Below are 16,684 nucleotides of genomic sequence, written 5' to 3'. Positions count from 1 at the left end.
CCACTCTTAGGTCCAATTGATTCTAATGGGTCTCTTCTAAATATAACTAAACCAGTTGCAGTCCATTATCACCTGCTTAAATCTGCAGATCAAATAAATTTTAATACAGTAATAGTAATCTACAAGCCAAAAAATTAGAAACCTAGTTCAAACTTTTCTGTCCAAGTTATAAAACAGATCAATTATAAAGCAGATATGTGAGGCTCTGGATGGAGAAATTAAACTACTTATATTGAAAACAATTTGCATAATTGCACCTGGAGAACACCTCTGTATTTTCTAGGATGTATTTCTGAAGCTTCATTTAAACACTGAGAGGAGGTTAGAAAGATGTTCAAGTGACTTGCAGAGAGACTTAGAAGCAAGCCCTACAAAGTATAATGTGATTTATTTTCAAGTGTGCATAGAATTGCATCTTTGCTTTATTAACTTTAGGCAGGTTCTTGAAGAATACATTTCAGTCTCTGATGAGCACAAAGTATTTAGCACAACTATCACCAACAGAACAGCCCCATACCACTTACATTATATTACACTAACTGGTGGAAGATAATTGCCAATGATTGATATCCCTGCAGCTGAACTACTCTCAGGCTGGCTCTTATATGTTACTGTCTCCAGTACTGAGTGTGTTTCCTACACAGAACTGAATACCCAGAGCTATGCATGTAAAATATGATGTAATGTGTTGAAGAACCACAAGAGTATCTGCTTTCAGGACACAAAACAGAGCTGATTAGGAGCAAGATAATACATCAGTGTGGTCATCTTCACATTTCATCATTAACATGCTTGTTCTCTTGTTCTGACAAGATATTAAAACTTCTGCCAGAAAAATTTCTGTCAGTATTGGGTTGTCAGGTTGCTACCCAGAAATATACCCAGTGCCTTTAAATCCCCTTATGCACTAGGAGATAAGACTAACCTAAGATATTTTGTTACTTGAGGCAAAGGATAAGATAGTGTCCTCACTATTCCATACACAGAAGCTAATTGGACTGGCAACCAGGCCAGCACTACTGATGGGACAGCATCCTCTGCTAGACCACAAGATTCCTTTTTAAAAGTTGTTACTGGGTGTCAGTTTTTCCTACTCAACAACTTAATACATGGAAATCTATACATACTATCCTAACATTTAAATTGTGTTGCAAGTGGGTTTTTAATGGAGGAAGTTAATACAGAACTTCAAATAAATTTGTACACATCAGTATCCTAGCAATTTTTATTTTCCTGCCCACCACCAGAAAATACCTGAATTAAAAAGAAGAAAAATTCCTAAAGCCTCATCAGCTCTTGAAAAATGGTTAAAAACTACAACTGATCTCAGATTGTGAAAGTTATATAGTTGGGAATAATGTTTATTCTTGGTATGCAGTAATTTGTAGAATTCATTGAATCAGGGATGGGAATAACTGATTAGATTAAATGAAATTAAATCATGATTCACTGACTAAATTGTATGAATCCATTTGTCTCCATTAGCTGTCCAAAAGCCAGGCCTGAATATTGATTTGAGCATACACTATTCATTTAAAAATACCCTAAAAGAGACTAGTTTATGGGGTGCAAGGCAGGTCACCCAGAACAAAAAACCCAGTCCTCACCGCTGTCTTTGTTCCAGTATCTGCTGCCTGAGGAAATCATCATACTGTGCCTAATGGGCCAGCCCTACAGTCATGACTTCTCCAGCTTGTTCATCCCCTCCAATTCTGTTCCTATCAGCTGTGGCTAGCTCAGTTCCAGGTGATGGAGAAATAGGAGTTAACTAGTGGAGGTTCAGGGAGAAGTATTTTTAATGGTTCAAGAAGGACTTGTAACTCAGCAGCAGAGCACATGCTTTGCACTAGGCATAGGTTCAGTCCCTATCATCTTCAGAAGAGCTAGGAGAGACGTACTATCTGAAATGCAGATGAAACCTCTGTTTTTGTAGTGTCTACTATTGGTGGGGAATGAATGTGTGGCCCTTCAAATGCTGCTGGACAGCAACTCCCACAATCCCTCACCAATGCCTGTAGTGGCTGTGGCTGATGTCAGCTGCAGTCCAACATCATGTGAAGGGCAGAGCAATACTGACCTAAAATGGGCAACTGTGATGGGCGTGAGGACCAATTTTCACCTTACTGTGGGTCACCACAGTAAGTGTCCAGATGTCTACTCCTGGCTGCAGTTTTGGCAAAGTTTGGCTTGGGGATTGCAAAGTGGCTGAGAATGTTTATTGCTCAATTGCTGTTCCTAGAGACTCCAGGAGGCAACTGACAGTTTTCAGCAGGTTTGTTTGTTTTTGCTTTGGCCAGGGGTTTGAAGTGAGCCAAGTAGCCACAAAAAGCCAAAGGGAACTGCATATGGCCCATAGGTTGCACCTTGTCCAGCCCTGATTGAGGTGGAACATTGATCTGAGTTGGTATAAGGCAATTGCTTATATTCTAAATTGCAGCTTGGTAGTCTGAATGTGACGTTATAAAAGCACTCATTATTTTGTTTGTGGTATTTATTGCATTCTCTCTGTAGATTGTACTCTTACGACTGTTAGTAATCTTTTCTTGTTATTGCCCACTCTGCTGAAAACCAGTGTTTGATTTATGTTAAGCATTACAACAAGCATTTTCAAGTCCCTTGTTACCATCAACTTCATGCTGAAGTGGCTCCCAGCCTTCATATTCCACAAGGCACAATTTAACTTTGCTCTGTCTACCGGAATGGGTGATTAATACCGTACCCAGGGTGTGTTGGAACACAACTATTCCTGCAAATTGATTATGCGCTCTTTTGTACTAAGTACTCATTAACGTGAATCGATACAAGTTTGCAGTTTCATGGGAACGGTGGCTCAGTCTAGCTAAGGCATTATTGTCATGCCAAAAGAGGGCAGTCCAAGAGGAGGAAAACAACGATAGTAGCCAATCTGAAGAAAATGGAGTTGGGAGAGGGCCTTCTGCAGGGGCACTGGGTTTCCCTACCTAGTCCATTATTCCAGTTGACAAACAAAGGCTTGCAAGGAGCAGAAAAACTGATATAGGAGAAAAGACTGAGTCAAGGGCACACGTCCAAAACCGAGAGCTCCAGCCTTCAGAAACACTGACAAAAACATGCTGCTTAAGTTGGCAGAGCAATATAGGCAGATGTGGTGCAATTGAAAAATAAAAAGGCAGCAGAATATAAGGGGAAAAAATCCACCCCAAAGAAAAACTGTAGCAGAGGATCTGTAGTCACAGAAGTTACAAAACAGCATTGGTAAGACAGAGGATGGTGGCACTCTGTGGAAAGTGGCCACATCCCCAGGGGGCCATTCTTTATATCTGAAAGCCAGTCCTCTCCTCCCCCTCTACCTTGGCCCAACTGTTAGCAGCCTGAGAGCTACTTCAGGCTGTACAGTTTTGTTATGATTGCCATCTCAGTTTCCAAGAACTGCAGCAAAAGCACTACCGCTGGTTTTAATGCATCTGAGGGACGTTTGGTTTTTAAAAGGGACCAACAAAGAAAGAACAGAGAAAGCATGTGAGAGAGAACAAAATGAAATGAAAAATCTGTTTAAGAAATTCTCTTCTCTGTGCCAGTGACTCTGGCAAATATGCTGATGAAAGAATTATGCTGTTGTCTCCCCCAACCAGCTATTCTTTGGATCTGGTTGACTACATTTTATCCTCAGCTGGCATGGCCACTGGACATGGTGACTTGGGATGATGGGAGTTGTTACTCACTATATCCATAGGGCAACAGAGTAGAGGACACTGGAATACAAAATGGAATGCTCTGAAGTTTTTTCTCATTTGTCATTTCATCCTAAAACTTGCTCAGGGTAGGGAGGAGATTGTTATTGGGTGCCTTCAAGTATTCCCAACTCAAGGTAACCCTATCAAGGTGTTTTCTGGAGCTGAGAGTATGTGGCTCCCCCATGCCTAAGTGGGGAATCAAACCCTGGTCTCCAGAGTCATTGTCCAATGCTCAAACCACTACACCACAAGATTGTTGTTGTTGTGTGCCTTCAAGTCATTTCCAACTTACAGCAACCCTAAGGCAACCCAAAGGGTTTTCTTGGCAAGTTTCTTCAGAGAGGGGTTGCCATTGCCATCCTCTGAGGCTGAGAGAGTTTGACTTGCCCAAGGTGAGTTTACATGGTAAAGTTGAGATTTGACACTTGGTCTGCAGAGTCATAGTCCAACATCCAAGCCACTACACTATGAGATACAAGTATATTAAAACAGCCATGGGTTTAAAAACTAAGAAAATAAGTAACCTATCATCTAAAGATATAAAGGAGGATAAGCCAGAGTCCTTTTTCCAAACAACCTAAAGGACATATTCCTCTGAAGCTACTCTCAGGGTCCTTTCACACTACACAATTAAAGGTTTGTTGTTTGTTGTTGTTAGCTGCCCTTGAGTGGGCCACACTCATGGTGGCCCTGCTAGTGAAATACTGTAGTGTTCCTAGGCATTATTTATTTATTTTAAAAAATTGGCACCAGTGTGGAAAAAATAGGGATAGGTTCCTACACCACAAAAAAGAACAGTCAACATGTTTCAGCAAACAATTTCTTAATATTGACAACATGCACTTGTGAAATGAACTATCCAGGTCAGGTAAGTCTTGCATAAGTAAATAAAAACATTTTGAACTTTCCAGGGATCATATGAAGGCTTCTTCCAAAATGCATTCAGGAATGACTTTTTTTCAACCCCCTGACCTTTTGGAAAGGATTTTCTTTTTGATGAATATTATTATAGGTCTAGAATTTTTTTAAACATACGGGGAACAGCTGGTGAGGCAGTCTTTATCTGTCCTTCCCTTTTCTTTCTATGTTACTCTTCATGCACAGACATTAAGGAATTCTGGAGGTAGCTGCAGTTTACTTAACTTGCCTGTTGTAGAAAGACAGACAAGGGTCCTGTACAGACCGACCTGAAAGGCTGGCCTGGGAACGGAGTTGGAGCATCACGTCCACATGACACATGCCCAACTCTGCCTGCAGGGCATCATGATGCCACATGCCGCTCCACATGGCACACGGTGTCACGGCGCTCCTCCAACGCTTTGTCCGTACGACACAGTGCTGAAGGAGTACCATATAGCCGTGCCATCGCGGCTATGGCACCCTCAAAAGGCTGGATCAGGGCTGTGGCATGTGGTTGCCGTGGCCCTGATCCAGCGCAAAAAAGGGTGGTTGCAGGCCGCCCCTTAGGGGCAGTCTGTAGAGCCCCACAGACAGCAACAGTAACTCAACTAGAGTAGAATCCCATTCTTTCCCAGATCAAGCTTTATTATATTTACTGCAAATACACTGCCACTGTCTGAAACAAAAACCTTGTGTTTTTCCAGCCCTCCTTCTCATCTTACCAATACTGATGCTGCTAAAAAAATTCAGCTAGCTAGAGAATGAGAAGGAAAAGAGGGGCGCTAAGTGTGGGTAAAAAGAAGCTTCATTATCAGAGGCTTTGTTAACTGAGCTATACCTATACACCACTGTGCTTCCACTAACTGCTTTGGCTGCACTCCTGGGAAATCTGGAGATTGTATTTCAGTGGGGCACAGGACTTCTCTGGTTGAGAACTCTACATAAATTTCCATAAAGTGCAAGTCTTAGGATTCCATGGAATGAAACTATGGCAATTAAAAGTGAAATCATAGTACTATAACAGTGTAGTGTGAAAGGGTCCTCCAATCTCTAGCAGATCTACTTTTTTTAAGAGTGTGAATGACTTCTTTCAGTGAAAGATCAAGAGTCCTAAAACACACTGACAGAGCACTGATATTTCCCAGATAAAAAGAAAAGTGTGTGTTATTGTTCTCTCAGCCCCAGAAAACAGCTCCAGAAAAGAACACTTTTCTGTGAGAGATCTGAATCTCCAAGATACCTTGGTGGCAGCAGTGAACATACCTAGAGGTTATGCACTGCCTGATGCCTTTGTTAATATGACGGTGGGGAGATGCTGGCCCTCCAGGTCTTGTTGGATTCCAATCCCCATCAGTCCCAGACAGCATGGGCAATTGTGGGCACAGTATAAGGTGTTGGTCATTACCTATAAAGCCCTACATGGCTTGGGTCCAGCTTACCTGAAGGAACGCCTCCTCCCATACAATCATTCCTGTACTTTCAGGTCCTCTGGGAAGAATCTCTTGCAGTCTAAGAAAACCAGACTGGTAACGACTTCCCAGAGGACATTTTCTGTTGCCGCTCCAAAAATCTGGAATGATCTGCCGGAGGAGATCCGCCATATAACATCTTTGGAGGCCTTTAAGAAGGCAATAAAAACGGATCTCTTCCGGCAGGCCTCCCCAAACTGACCTCCTTGGAATGTTCACTCTCCAGTTGCATAGTCATTCCCACCGGACTGTGATCATGATTGATTTTATTGACTATTTTATTGGGAGCATTTTACTGGGAATTGTTGTTTTAATGCTATTCTAGGGTGGGAGGGAGATAGGGAATTATGATTTGATATGTTCTGCCATGTTTTTACTTGTGGCTTGCTGTGTAGTAGTTTTATTGTTCCTTTGTTTGTTGTTACCCGTCTCGATCCAATACAAGGAGAGGCAGGATACAAATAAATATTATAATTATTATTATTTGTGGATAATGGATACTGTAATTTGACAAGACCCAGAAGATTCACCTCTCATGTACATACATAAAATTCAAAGATATAGCCATGTTAGTCTGTCAGCATGTAGAGAGATCTTGTAGCACCTTTGAGACTAACTGAAAGAAAGAAGTTGGCAGCATGAGCTTTCATATTCAGTCTACTTCTTCAGAAGCATTTGGATTGAAGTAATCTGAAGTCTATGAAAGCTCATGCTGCCAACTTCTTTTTTTCAGTTAGTCTCAAAGGTGCTGCAAGATATCTCTAAGTATGCATACATAGATACATAGATTCTTTCCGGACGCCCCTAACTCTAGTACGCGCTCTGCGCATAGAAAATGGTGACGGCCGTTCCACATGGCTGTTGCCATCACTACGTCACAACCACGCCGCCTCCAAACGTATTGGGGCCACTGCGCCACCAGGGCTCCAGATGTTGGAGCATGCAATCCAACAACCAGAGGTCCACAAGTTCCCCACCTGTTTTAAATAGATTTTTGCTCCTCTTTTCAAGGCAATGAAAAGCCAACATTTCTTGTAGGCTTCCTACACCTTCTTGCCCATACTTTTGAGGTAGGATGGAGCTATTTTGCCATACATTCTGTTCCCTTGCATAACCCCTCTGAAGGTTCTGTGCCATGAATTGCCTTACATTTACATTCATATGTATTTATGATTTTAAAATTTCAGTGTTCAGAGGCAGTGTTGGTAAATAATAATTTAAAACATCATTGGCTATTCAACAGTAATGAATATGTAACCATGGCCCAGGACAGATGGCCAGGAAACACCATCTTTGGGCCAATTCCAGGGTTCTGGAACGTGCGGCAACCACATGCTTCGGAACCCTAGAACATGCCGCTGCTGCCATCATGCCAGCCTCCCGTCCACATGGGGGATGCCATCTTGACGTAAGCGACGCACAGCACATAGACGTAGCTGTGCGTCGCTTATGTCACGAGTGTGCCAATGGCACACTTGTGAAGTGCGCGCGGCGTCTGAAAAAGAACTTGGTTTTTCCAGGTTCTATTTGGGCGGAGGGACGCCAGGCAGTTTGGCTGCTGCAGTGTCCCTCCACAGGAAAACCAGCCACCCCCAGCCCGCCCTTTTGGGGCAATCTGTTTCGCACCCATATTAGCCATGCTTTGAGTATTGTACTAGGATTCTGGGAGATCAGAATTTGAATCTCTACTACACCATGGAAACCCACTGGTGAGCTTGATCAGGTCCTGCTTGCTCTGTCTTAAAGGAAGGCAGTGGAAAACTTCCTTTGAATAAATTTTGCCACAAGTCAGCGTCAACTTGGAATCACATGACAACAGTTAACCCAAGGCATGCATCTCCTCCCTACTGCTCCAGCTATTTTATTTTTCCAGCTCATCCCAATATTTTGAACTATATGGATTCCAAACTGAAACATAGACCTGTAAAATATTTTCATTTTCCCTCCTGTCTGTGTTGCAGCTGTTTCCTGGATATATCACCTGCAGACCATCCAATCACAGGGAATTAAATCACACAAAGAGCCTACATGTCTAAAACAAATCCCAGGTTTCAGACCAGAGGAAGAACTCTAATGTGTGGGGCCTATAAGACCACAACAGAAAGGACAAAGCCAGCCAACATATCCTTCATCTCCTGTTACCACATGAGGGCTAAAATCTGTGAACAGGACAAACCAACAGATATTGACAAACTGGAGTGTGTCCAGAGAAAGGTGACCAAAAGGATAAAAAGGTCTAGAAGCCATGCCCTATGAGGAGTAGCTTAGGGGGCTGGGAATGTTTAGCCTGGGGAAGAGAAGGTTATGAGGTGACATGATAATCATATTTAAATATTTTAAGGGATGTCATATTGAGGATGGAGAATGCTTGTTTTCTACTGTTCCAGGTACCAGAACACAGAACAATGGATTCAAACTACAGGAAAAGAGATTCCACCTAAATATTAGGAAGACTTTCCTGAGGTGTTTGACAGTGAAAAACACTCCTTCAGAGAGTGGTGGAGTCTCCTTCTTTGGAGGTTTTTAAACAGAAGCTGGATAGCCATCTGTCAGGGTCCTTTCATTGTGTATTCCAGCATGGCAGGGGGTTGGACTGGATGGCCTTTGTGGTCTCTTCCAACACTATCATTCTATGGCATCTGTTAATCCAGGGGTAGGCAACCTTTTTGACCCGGGGGCCAGGTTGCTGTCCCTCAGACAACTGGGGGGCCGAAGCCAAAAAATAAATAATTAAATAATTACATATATATATATATATATAAACCGGGACAAATGTAGGGCAGAATTTTCAAATGGAGGACACTTCTTTTTAAAAAATGGAGGACACGTGAAAAAATTTGCTGATTTTTAAAAAATGTTAATATAAATGCATGTTTCTGAGGCTTCTATAGACAATTGCCCCCCGCTTGCTCCCCCTTGCCCACCGCTTGCCCCCCCTTGCCCCCCCTTGCCCGCCGCTTGCCCACTTCCTCCTGATAGGCCAAAGGCCCCGGTGGCAATCGGCGGCAGGACTGGGCTGGGGCCAGTCCCAAGGCCTCGCCGGGCCAGATCCGGCCCACGGGCCGTAGGTTGCCTACCCCTGTGTTAATCTATTAAGTCAAAGTTCATCCACACTGAGCACTAATATCGCTAACCAATGGAGACATAATGACTGGACTTAAATATCAATTACTTTTCTTCAACCCTTAGGTAAGGATTGCTTTTACTGATCTGAAACAGCAGCCGAAAATGAAAGTGATAAACAATTCTCTAAAAAAAACCCTCATAAAAATACTTAGGGTAACCCCCACCCACCCCCCAACATAGGTCAAGACAGATGTTGTATAATCTGCCCCAAGAACTAGTTTAGCCAGAGACACACTCTGAGAAAGGAGTGGTGTAAGTCACATTCTGTCGGCCTCAGTGGAAGGCATAACCAAACCCTCTCTAAACAAATCTTGCCAAGAAAGCCCCATAATAGGCTCAACTTGGGGTTGCCATAAGTCGGAAATGACTTGAAGGTAAACAACAACGAATGAATTGACATGGCTGAGGTACGAACGTGACCTTCCAAAGTTGGCTGGCCAATCTATCACTGCCAGGAGTTGTCCATTTTTTACTTCTGGATTGACAATTATAAACTCTCAGGTGTCTGGGTTTGGTGCAGGCATGGTTCTTTTCAAAAGGAAGTAAAAAGAGGCATGGATCCAGGATTTGTTTCTGCCAGTGAAAGCTCTCCATGAGCAGATTTCCACAATCTGGCAGGTAGAATCAGAGAGCAAAGCATTTTTGCCAATTATCCTCTTTCCTGGCAGCCTCCAGCATCACTTCCCACATTATTATATATAAAATGTATATCCCCAGAGCAGGTTTTCTAGTGGCATGGTGGGGCTGCATGGGGAGGAAGTAACTGGCACTGGGTCAGAAGCTTTCCATGGATGAAAGGAGCCCTTCCATTAATTGGATACAAATTCTGGAGTCAGCCCAGGGTTTAGAGCACTAAGCTCCCAACTCATCATGGAAAATGTGGAAAAATAATCTCATATCAAAAATTCTACCAAGTGCAGTTTCACAGGAGGAACAGGAAACTCTAGAGGAAAGACGTGAAGATTTTCAAGTGGAGATTGCAAAAGTAAAAGGAGAAACACACACACATACATTGTCCATCACCTTTCTGTCTTTTCAAACAAGATTGTTGAACATACAAATTTGGGAGGAAATGACTGTTCTGAAACATTTTGTGTTTCACAATTATGAATTAAAAGCAATGTTTAAAAAATAATACTTGCACAGTCACTTGATTGTGTTTTTATTTATTTTCTTAGATCCAAGATATAAAAGATAATAATTTAGTGCTGATATCATTGTTATTACTCTGGATTGGATTATCAAACAAAGGTCACTCCTAGGTGTTGGGGAAATTCTGTTAAATGTTGGAGAATAGGGAAAGTATTCAGGAGTTTGGTCAAGGAGTGTTGGTCCTGTAGCACCACGTCAAAGAATTTCCACAACACAGACCCTCTGACTCCCTTTGTTTGCTTCAAGGTTGGGAATTCAATAAACCCCAAATCCAAAGGATGCAGGGCTAGTTTCATATTTCTTTGGACTGAGGCCATTCTATCTAACACCAGATAATAACACTTTCTTCTTTAATACAACAGTTTCCATTGTCCACCATCAAAACTTTTTACCCTGCTCCCATTTTCTCTCACTGTCAAGACCTAAGATAGGTGCCTTGAGGAGCAGGAGCTTGCAGCTCCATCTCTTATGCTGAACATAGTTGTAAAGTGGTGTTTTGATTATACTTTACAATTCTACCACAATAGTACAATTGTATCTGCCAGGTTACACACAGTACAGTTCATGTTTGAGCACAGTAATTTTATGAAGGAAGAAGAGGGGGAAGATGGAGAAATGACTTTTCCAATGCCTTCGTTCTCTTAGGTGGAGTAGGAAGTTGGTGTGTGCACAGCTTTTCCCTTTGTATTTGGCCATTTTGTCTCTCTTTCTCTGAGAATCTTCACACTAGACACTTATAGAATTATGTTCCTCTTTAATTGCCACAGTAACATTTTATGGAGTTCTGGGGTTTGTAGTTTGGTGAGCACTTGAGCTATTTGGCTGAGAATTCCAAACGTCTCTCCCTAAAGTGATAATCCCAGGATTCTACAAGATGCTACCATGGCAATTTAAGTGGAATATAGTTCTCTAATTGTGTAGTGTGATAGGGCCCTCTAACTTTTTCTTTCTTTTCTTTTCTTTTCTTTTCTACTTCTATTTTATTTTATTTTCCAACTGTTACTGGCTCCAATGGGAGGGTAAAGAATGACCAAGTCCAGGGATGGCACACTTTGGTTGTTGATCCAGGGCCACATGGGAGATATGGAAGGGCTCTAAGGAACTTCCATACAATGCATGTACAACACCTCCTTTTTGTGATTTCCAATATTAAAGTTTTCACCAGAGAGAACTGGCTGTGAATCTTTCTGCAGCCACATGCAGAAGACGTGTGCATCTGGGTCTGTGTGTCCAACGGTGGATGTCTCATTCCATCCTCAGTAGCAGAGATATGAACACTCCTGTGGCCTATTATATTAAGTTTATGTATAACAATGAAGCATTATGTGGATTTCCATTTTCCACAAAATTCCTCTTTTTGTCCCCATTTTTGAAGATGGTGTCGGGGGAAAGGATATGTGTGAATGTGACCTAATTCCCCCCCCCCTCCCTTTCATGGCTCCATAAATTCCAGAGATTTTACTTAACTACTCAGGCCTTGCTCCCTTTTTACACCAGTGTCTGCAGTAATTAAAATGCAAAGATTCAATTACTGGCTGTCCAGCTGCAAATACATACTATATTTCATAATAGCTTCTGAACAGATTTTCCTCCAAGTTTTTCCTGTCAGGAAATTAATATGTCTCATTTGGGAGTCAGCCAAAATGCATTTCAACTTATCAGTCGTTGGATATAACCAGCAGCTAACATTACAAAATACAGCAAGGCCATTACGAGAGAAAACCAAAGCTCCCTATATGAGCTCTCCACTTGTTCAGATGAATCTTGTTTGTGTTGGAGAATTCTTCTTCCACAGTGTTGGACCCAAGCTCCCTATCTCAGAAGACAGCAAGCCATGAGGAGATACAGAGCAAGTCCTTCTAAAACAAGTCTTTGTACAACAAGAAGCATCCTTAGTATCATGGGAACCTCATGTTTCATCCAGCAGCATGCACATCTCTGCCCTGGACTGATCCAGTGTTCCCAATGGGCTGGAAGGGACCATGAAGAGGCAGGACAGGTCTCACCTCCGGCCTGCACGATGTCTGTTTGCCTCCATGTTCAAGGCCATGTTATGGAGGAAGAGGAGAATCTGCCACCAGACCTGATTTCTGTTCTGCTGGTGCTGTAGAAATGAAAAATGGTCTAAACAAGATTACTCATATAAAATTTTTTAAAACCACAACCCAAGAGCTTATCTTATCCCAATAAAAACTATGTTACATTTTCAAGAACAGACACTTTAATCCCTGCAGTACAACACGTTTAAAGGAGGGGGGAGAGAGGGAGGAAAATAGAGAGAGGTAGTTTCTCGAGGAATAATTCTGGCTCCAACATTATAAAAGAAAAAAGCAGACCCTTTATGTATTGTGCACAAAAGGATTAAGGTTCCCCTCCTTTTTTTTCCTTTTTTCTTTTTTTGCAGGATTCTGCAAAGTTTAGCCAAGTGCTGTTTTTAATCAGATTGGCTTCTGAGCCACTCAAAGCCCCAGCTGCAAGAACAAACAACTCCTTCCTCCCCTTTTTTTCTTAAGGAGATTGCCCCCCTCTACCCCAAAACATAGGAGAGAAGGAGGAGGGGGAAGAGAAGTGTAGCTGGTGATCCATCTGTAAGTGATTTGACACTGTGAAGGTCAAAGGGTTAATCTTCAATTTAAACCACACTGCTGAGACAGCAAAACTGATTTTATCCAGTACAAGAAAACACACTCCTATGCACACACACTCACCCCTCCCTCCCCACACTTTGCTTCCCAGCATCTCCGAGATAATACAGCCCTTTTTTATAGCTCCTTTTGACAGTAAGCCATAAATAATCAGTCCTGGAGCCCTTTTCTACTGACTGGAGCCAATTAAACCTTAAGCAAGAACACACTTGAAAACAAAAGCAACAAAAACCTAGGGGTTATTTCAGGTCCTATTATCAAGCAGCAAATTTAGAAACATTTGAGGGGGGGGGGGAGGGAACATAAAAACCTATTTGCTGCCTTTGGATAGGAGTACCGTCCACTAACGTCTTGTCAAATGTAACAATCTTTCTTTTGAAAGTTACTTGACTTTGGATATCAAATCACAGTTTCAAAAACTGGAGGGAGGTTGCATTTTAAAGACCTAGGGTAAATCTCCATGATGATTTATGGTCGCATAACCCTTTTAGGTCAGTACTTTGAGAAGATATATTTAAAGAGGTATCCAGTACCTCCTTATGCAAGACTTTTTTCCCTGGCTGTATATAGCAGCTGACAGTCACTGGCAGAAGTCCTATGGCCAATCAGTGGCTGTGTGTTTATGTAGGAATGGCCTTTGCCCTCACAGATCATCAGTGTAACTGCCCTGTCAGAGCCTTCAGCTCCGTCAGCATCAATAGTATTTTGTACATAACGCTGGACCCAGAGAACTTGTGCACAGAGTTTTGGCAGAGATGGTTTTCAATTATTCCTCTTTCTTCTTACCCCCCCCCCATGTTTTTATTTAATTTTTATTCATTTTATTTCTATTCCATCTTTCTTCTTCTCTGTTCCTCTCTTCTTTAGCCCCACAACAGTTCAATAGCAAGTACATTTCTACACCGCTTATCAGTGCACTTAAGCACTCCCTAAATGGTTTACAATGTGTAAGCTAATTGCTTCCAACAAGCTAAATACTCATTTTAGCGACCTCGGAAGGATGCAAGCCTGAATCTAGCATGAGCCCTTTGCTGGTATTGAACTCACAACCTTATGGTTTGAGAGTGAGTGGCTGCAGTACAGGCATTTAACCACTGTGCCACAAGAGTGCAGGCTGGGACCTCATGACTTGCTCAAGATCATCCTTGGAATTTCACAGCTCAGTTGTCTAGAATGTGGATCTCCCAAGTCTCCTTCACACTAGTTCTCATCTGTTGCAGAGGGTTGGAAGATCCTCCAAAACAGCATTGTTCTCTAACCCTTTTGTGAACACATGCTTCTTCTGGATTGTAAAAGGGCACCTTTGGAACCAAGCCACTGTGATTGTTCTCCAAGGTCGTATTTCCTTGAAATGTGGCACCTGACTTGTGTTTAACAGTGTGTAATGATCTAGAGGGACAGCCCCTTAAAAATATAAGGTCTCTGGCAACTCCACATTTGTTTCCATTTCATACTACCCAGCTGATGATTCTGATGCTCTTCAATCACTAGCCCTTTGTTAGTGTGCTTATTTTCAGCCATAATGTCCTCTTTGGTAATAGGTGACCTATTGTTTCCTCTATAATATTTCCAGCTGGCCAAGAATGGAAGGTAGTTTTTGGTGATCAACTTCCCACAATATTCAATTATCTGTACTATATGACTTTTGAGTAGCGATGGGAAACTGTGGCATCCAGACCATTTTAGACTGTAACTCTCCTAATTCCTCTTGTTGTTGTGTCTCTTCAAGTTGTTTCTGACTTATGGGCATGTTACAGACCGCCTAAAAGCGGCGGTCTGCCAGAGGGTGCCTGTTGCTGCATCCGGGAACCAAAATGGCGCTTTTTTCTGTGCCCTGGAAGTGGCACTGCGAGGCGCTAATCACGCACTCATGGCATCACTTCCGCCACATGACGTCCAGATGCTACGGGTCCACGACGTCAAAATGGCGCCCCCCGTGTGGACGGGCACCGCCATTTTTGTACACGCTCTGCGCGTACTAGGGTTGGGGGCCGTTAGGAAGGGACGACCCTTCCTAACCCTAGCATGCCCCTTTCTAACCCTAGTACGTTTCTGCATAATATATAACCATCAATATGGATGAAATCACAATGGAGAAATATGCTGGTGGTAGGTATGCACATGACCTCCAGCAAAACCTACTGGGATGAAGACAGCATGATGACTCCCCTTCCCTGCATCCTCCCCATCTATGGGTAGTGGAATGTGATAAGAAAGCTATATGAATGGGGAATAAGCCCAGATTTTGAAAGAAAGAGGCACAGAGAAACAGGCACTTTGGGGTGCAATGTGCCTCCCTCTACAAAAGGGAATGTAAGATGGCAACCTGGCACTTGATAGAACAGAACTCCTCCTCACACAAGCAACCTGATAACTCCAGTGTCTGTCATATTTACCTAGAAATCCAAGATTAATTATTCCACCAAGTCTTTTGCATTCAACAATTTTCTAAAATACTTACAGATTTTTTTTGGGGGGGGGGAGGGAGGAGAGATAAGAACAGAGGGTTCAGAAGGGAATGATAATGTTGGCTGGCACATCCACAAAATGTTTTTACCTAGGGAGTAATTTTCTGAACTATAAATGCATTTAAAAAACAACAAATCTAATGAAGTGTGCGCTGGAAAGCCTATGCCAAATAAAACCTTAAGGTGCCACAAGGCTCTTTATTGTTATTCCTTCTGGAGCAGACTAACATAGCTACCCCACTGGAAATTTCTAAGATCTGAACCCTATAGGGCCAAAACAATCATGCTGGATAGGCACAGGTGATTTCCTAAGCCACCCCTCCTGAGGACCAAAAGAGTCAGGCATTAAAGTACCGTGTGGCTCTTGAGAAGAAAAACAGCTTCATTGACAGAGGTGTATGTCACAAAATCTGGTGCAATACTGCTGGAAGAATACTCCACTCCACTAAAACAAAATAGAATCTTGGCCTAAATATGTGAGATGTAAGACAGTCTAGTTCTACCACACAATTTTGTTTTTGCTGTGTGCCTTCAAGTTGTTTCTGAATTATGGTGACCCTAAGGCAAACCTATCATGGGATTTTCTTGGCAAGTTTCTTCAGAGGGGGTTTGGTATTGCCATCATCTGAAGCTGAGTGTGTATGACTTTCCCAAGGTCACAAAGTGGGTTTCTGTAGCCGAGTGGAGATTCAAATCCTACTCTTCAGTGTCACAGTCCAATGCTAAAACCACTACCCCATGCTGGCCCCCACCACACAATTACCAGTTGGGATATTTGGTGCAATAAATTAGACATTTCATCAGCCTCAACATTTTATGCAAAGATGAACTTTTATTCATGACACAAATGTTGCAAATCAGTTTGGCCCATTTGTGGCCTTTAAAAGTCATGCTATAGCCACTTCCAAATTGACAGTCAAATTTACAAAAGTCCAAATTGAATTGCAGGCACAGTGGCTATGTTAGGAGTGGCCTTCCTCTGAATGAACCCCGAACAGACACCATAATATTGGGTGGAAGAAAGGCCCAAACTTTATTGGTTGAAGTGTTAGTAGCATGGCCTTTCATGGGTCTGGATCCTGACACTGAGGCAACATGGCCGTCAAACAATGGTCCAACTTACCCAGCTCACACTGGCCAATCAGACTGTCTTCTGACTGGCCAGTTTTCATCTCTATAAAACACACAGCCTTCCCAGATGAAGCTGCTGG

The 16,684-nt window shown here is 42.5% G+C and overlaps 1 protein-coding gene across 1 annotated transcript in view; it reads right to left on the bottom strand.

Moving 5' to 3' along the window:
• Positions 1-10,363: 10,363 nt before the first annotated feature.
• Positions 10,364-16,684, bottom strand: part of BMF (Bcl2 modifying factor) — a 44,258-nt gene continuing 37,937 nt past the window's right edge. Inside the window, exon 4 of the mRNA XM_089521969.1 lies at positions 10,364-12,464. Coding sequence (XP_089378095.1) covers positions 12,363-12,464 — 102 coding nt within the window. The 3' untranslated portion in view covers positions 10,364-12,362. The remainder of the gene's footprint in view (positions 12,465-16,684) is intronic.

The sequence above is a fragment of the Sceloporus occidentalis genome, unplaced genomic scaffold (assembly GCF_023333645.1).
Source record: "Sceloporus occidentalis isolate IW3139 unplaced genomic scaffold, rSceOcc1.0.p SCAF_4, whole genome shotgun sequence".
NCBI classification, from domain to species: domain Eukaryota; kingdom Metazoa; phylum Chordata; class Lepidosauria; order Squamata; family Phrynosomatidae; genus Sceloporus; species Sceloporus occidentalis.
Note: the sequence above shows the minus strand (reverse complement) of the source record. Positions and strands in the feature narration are given on the sequence as shown.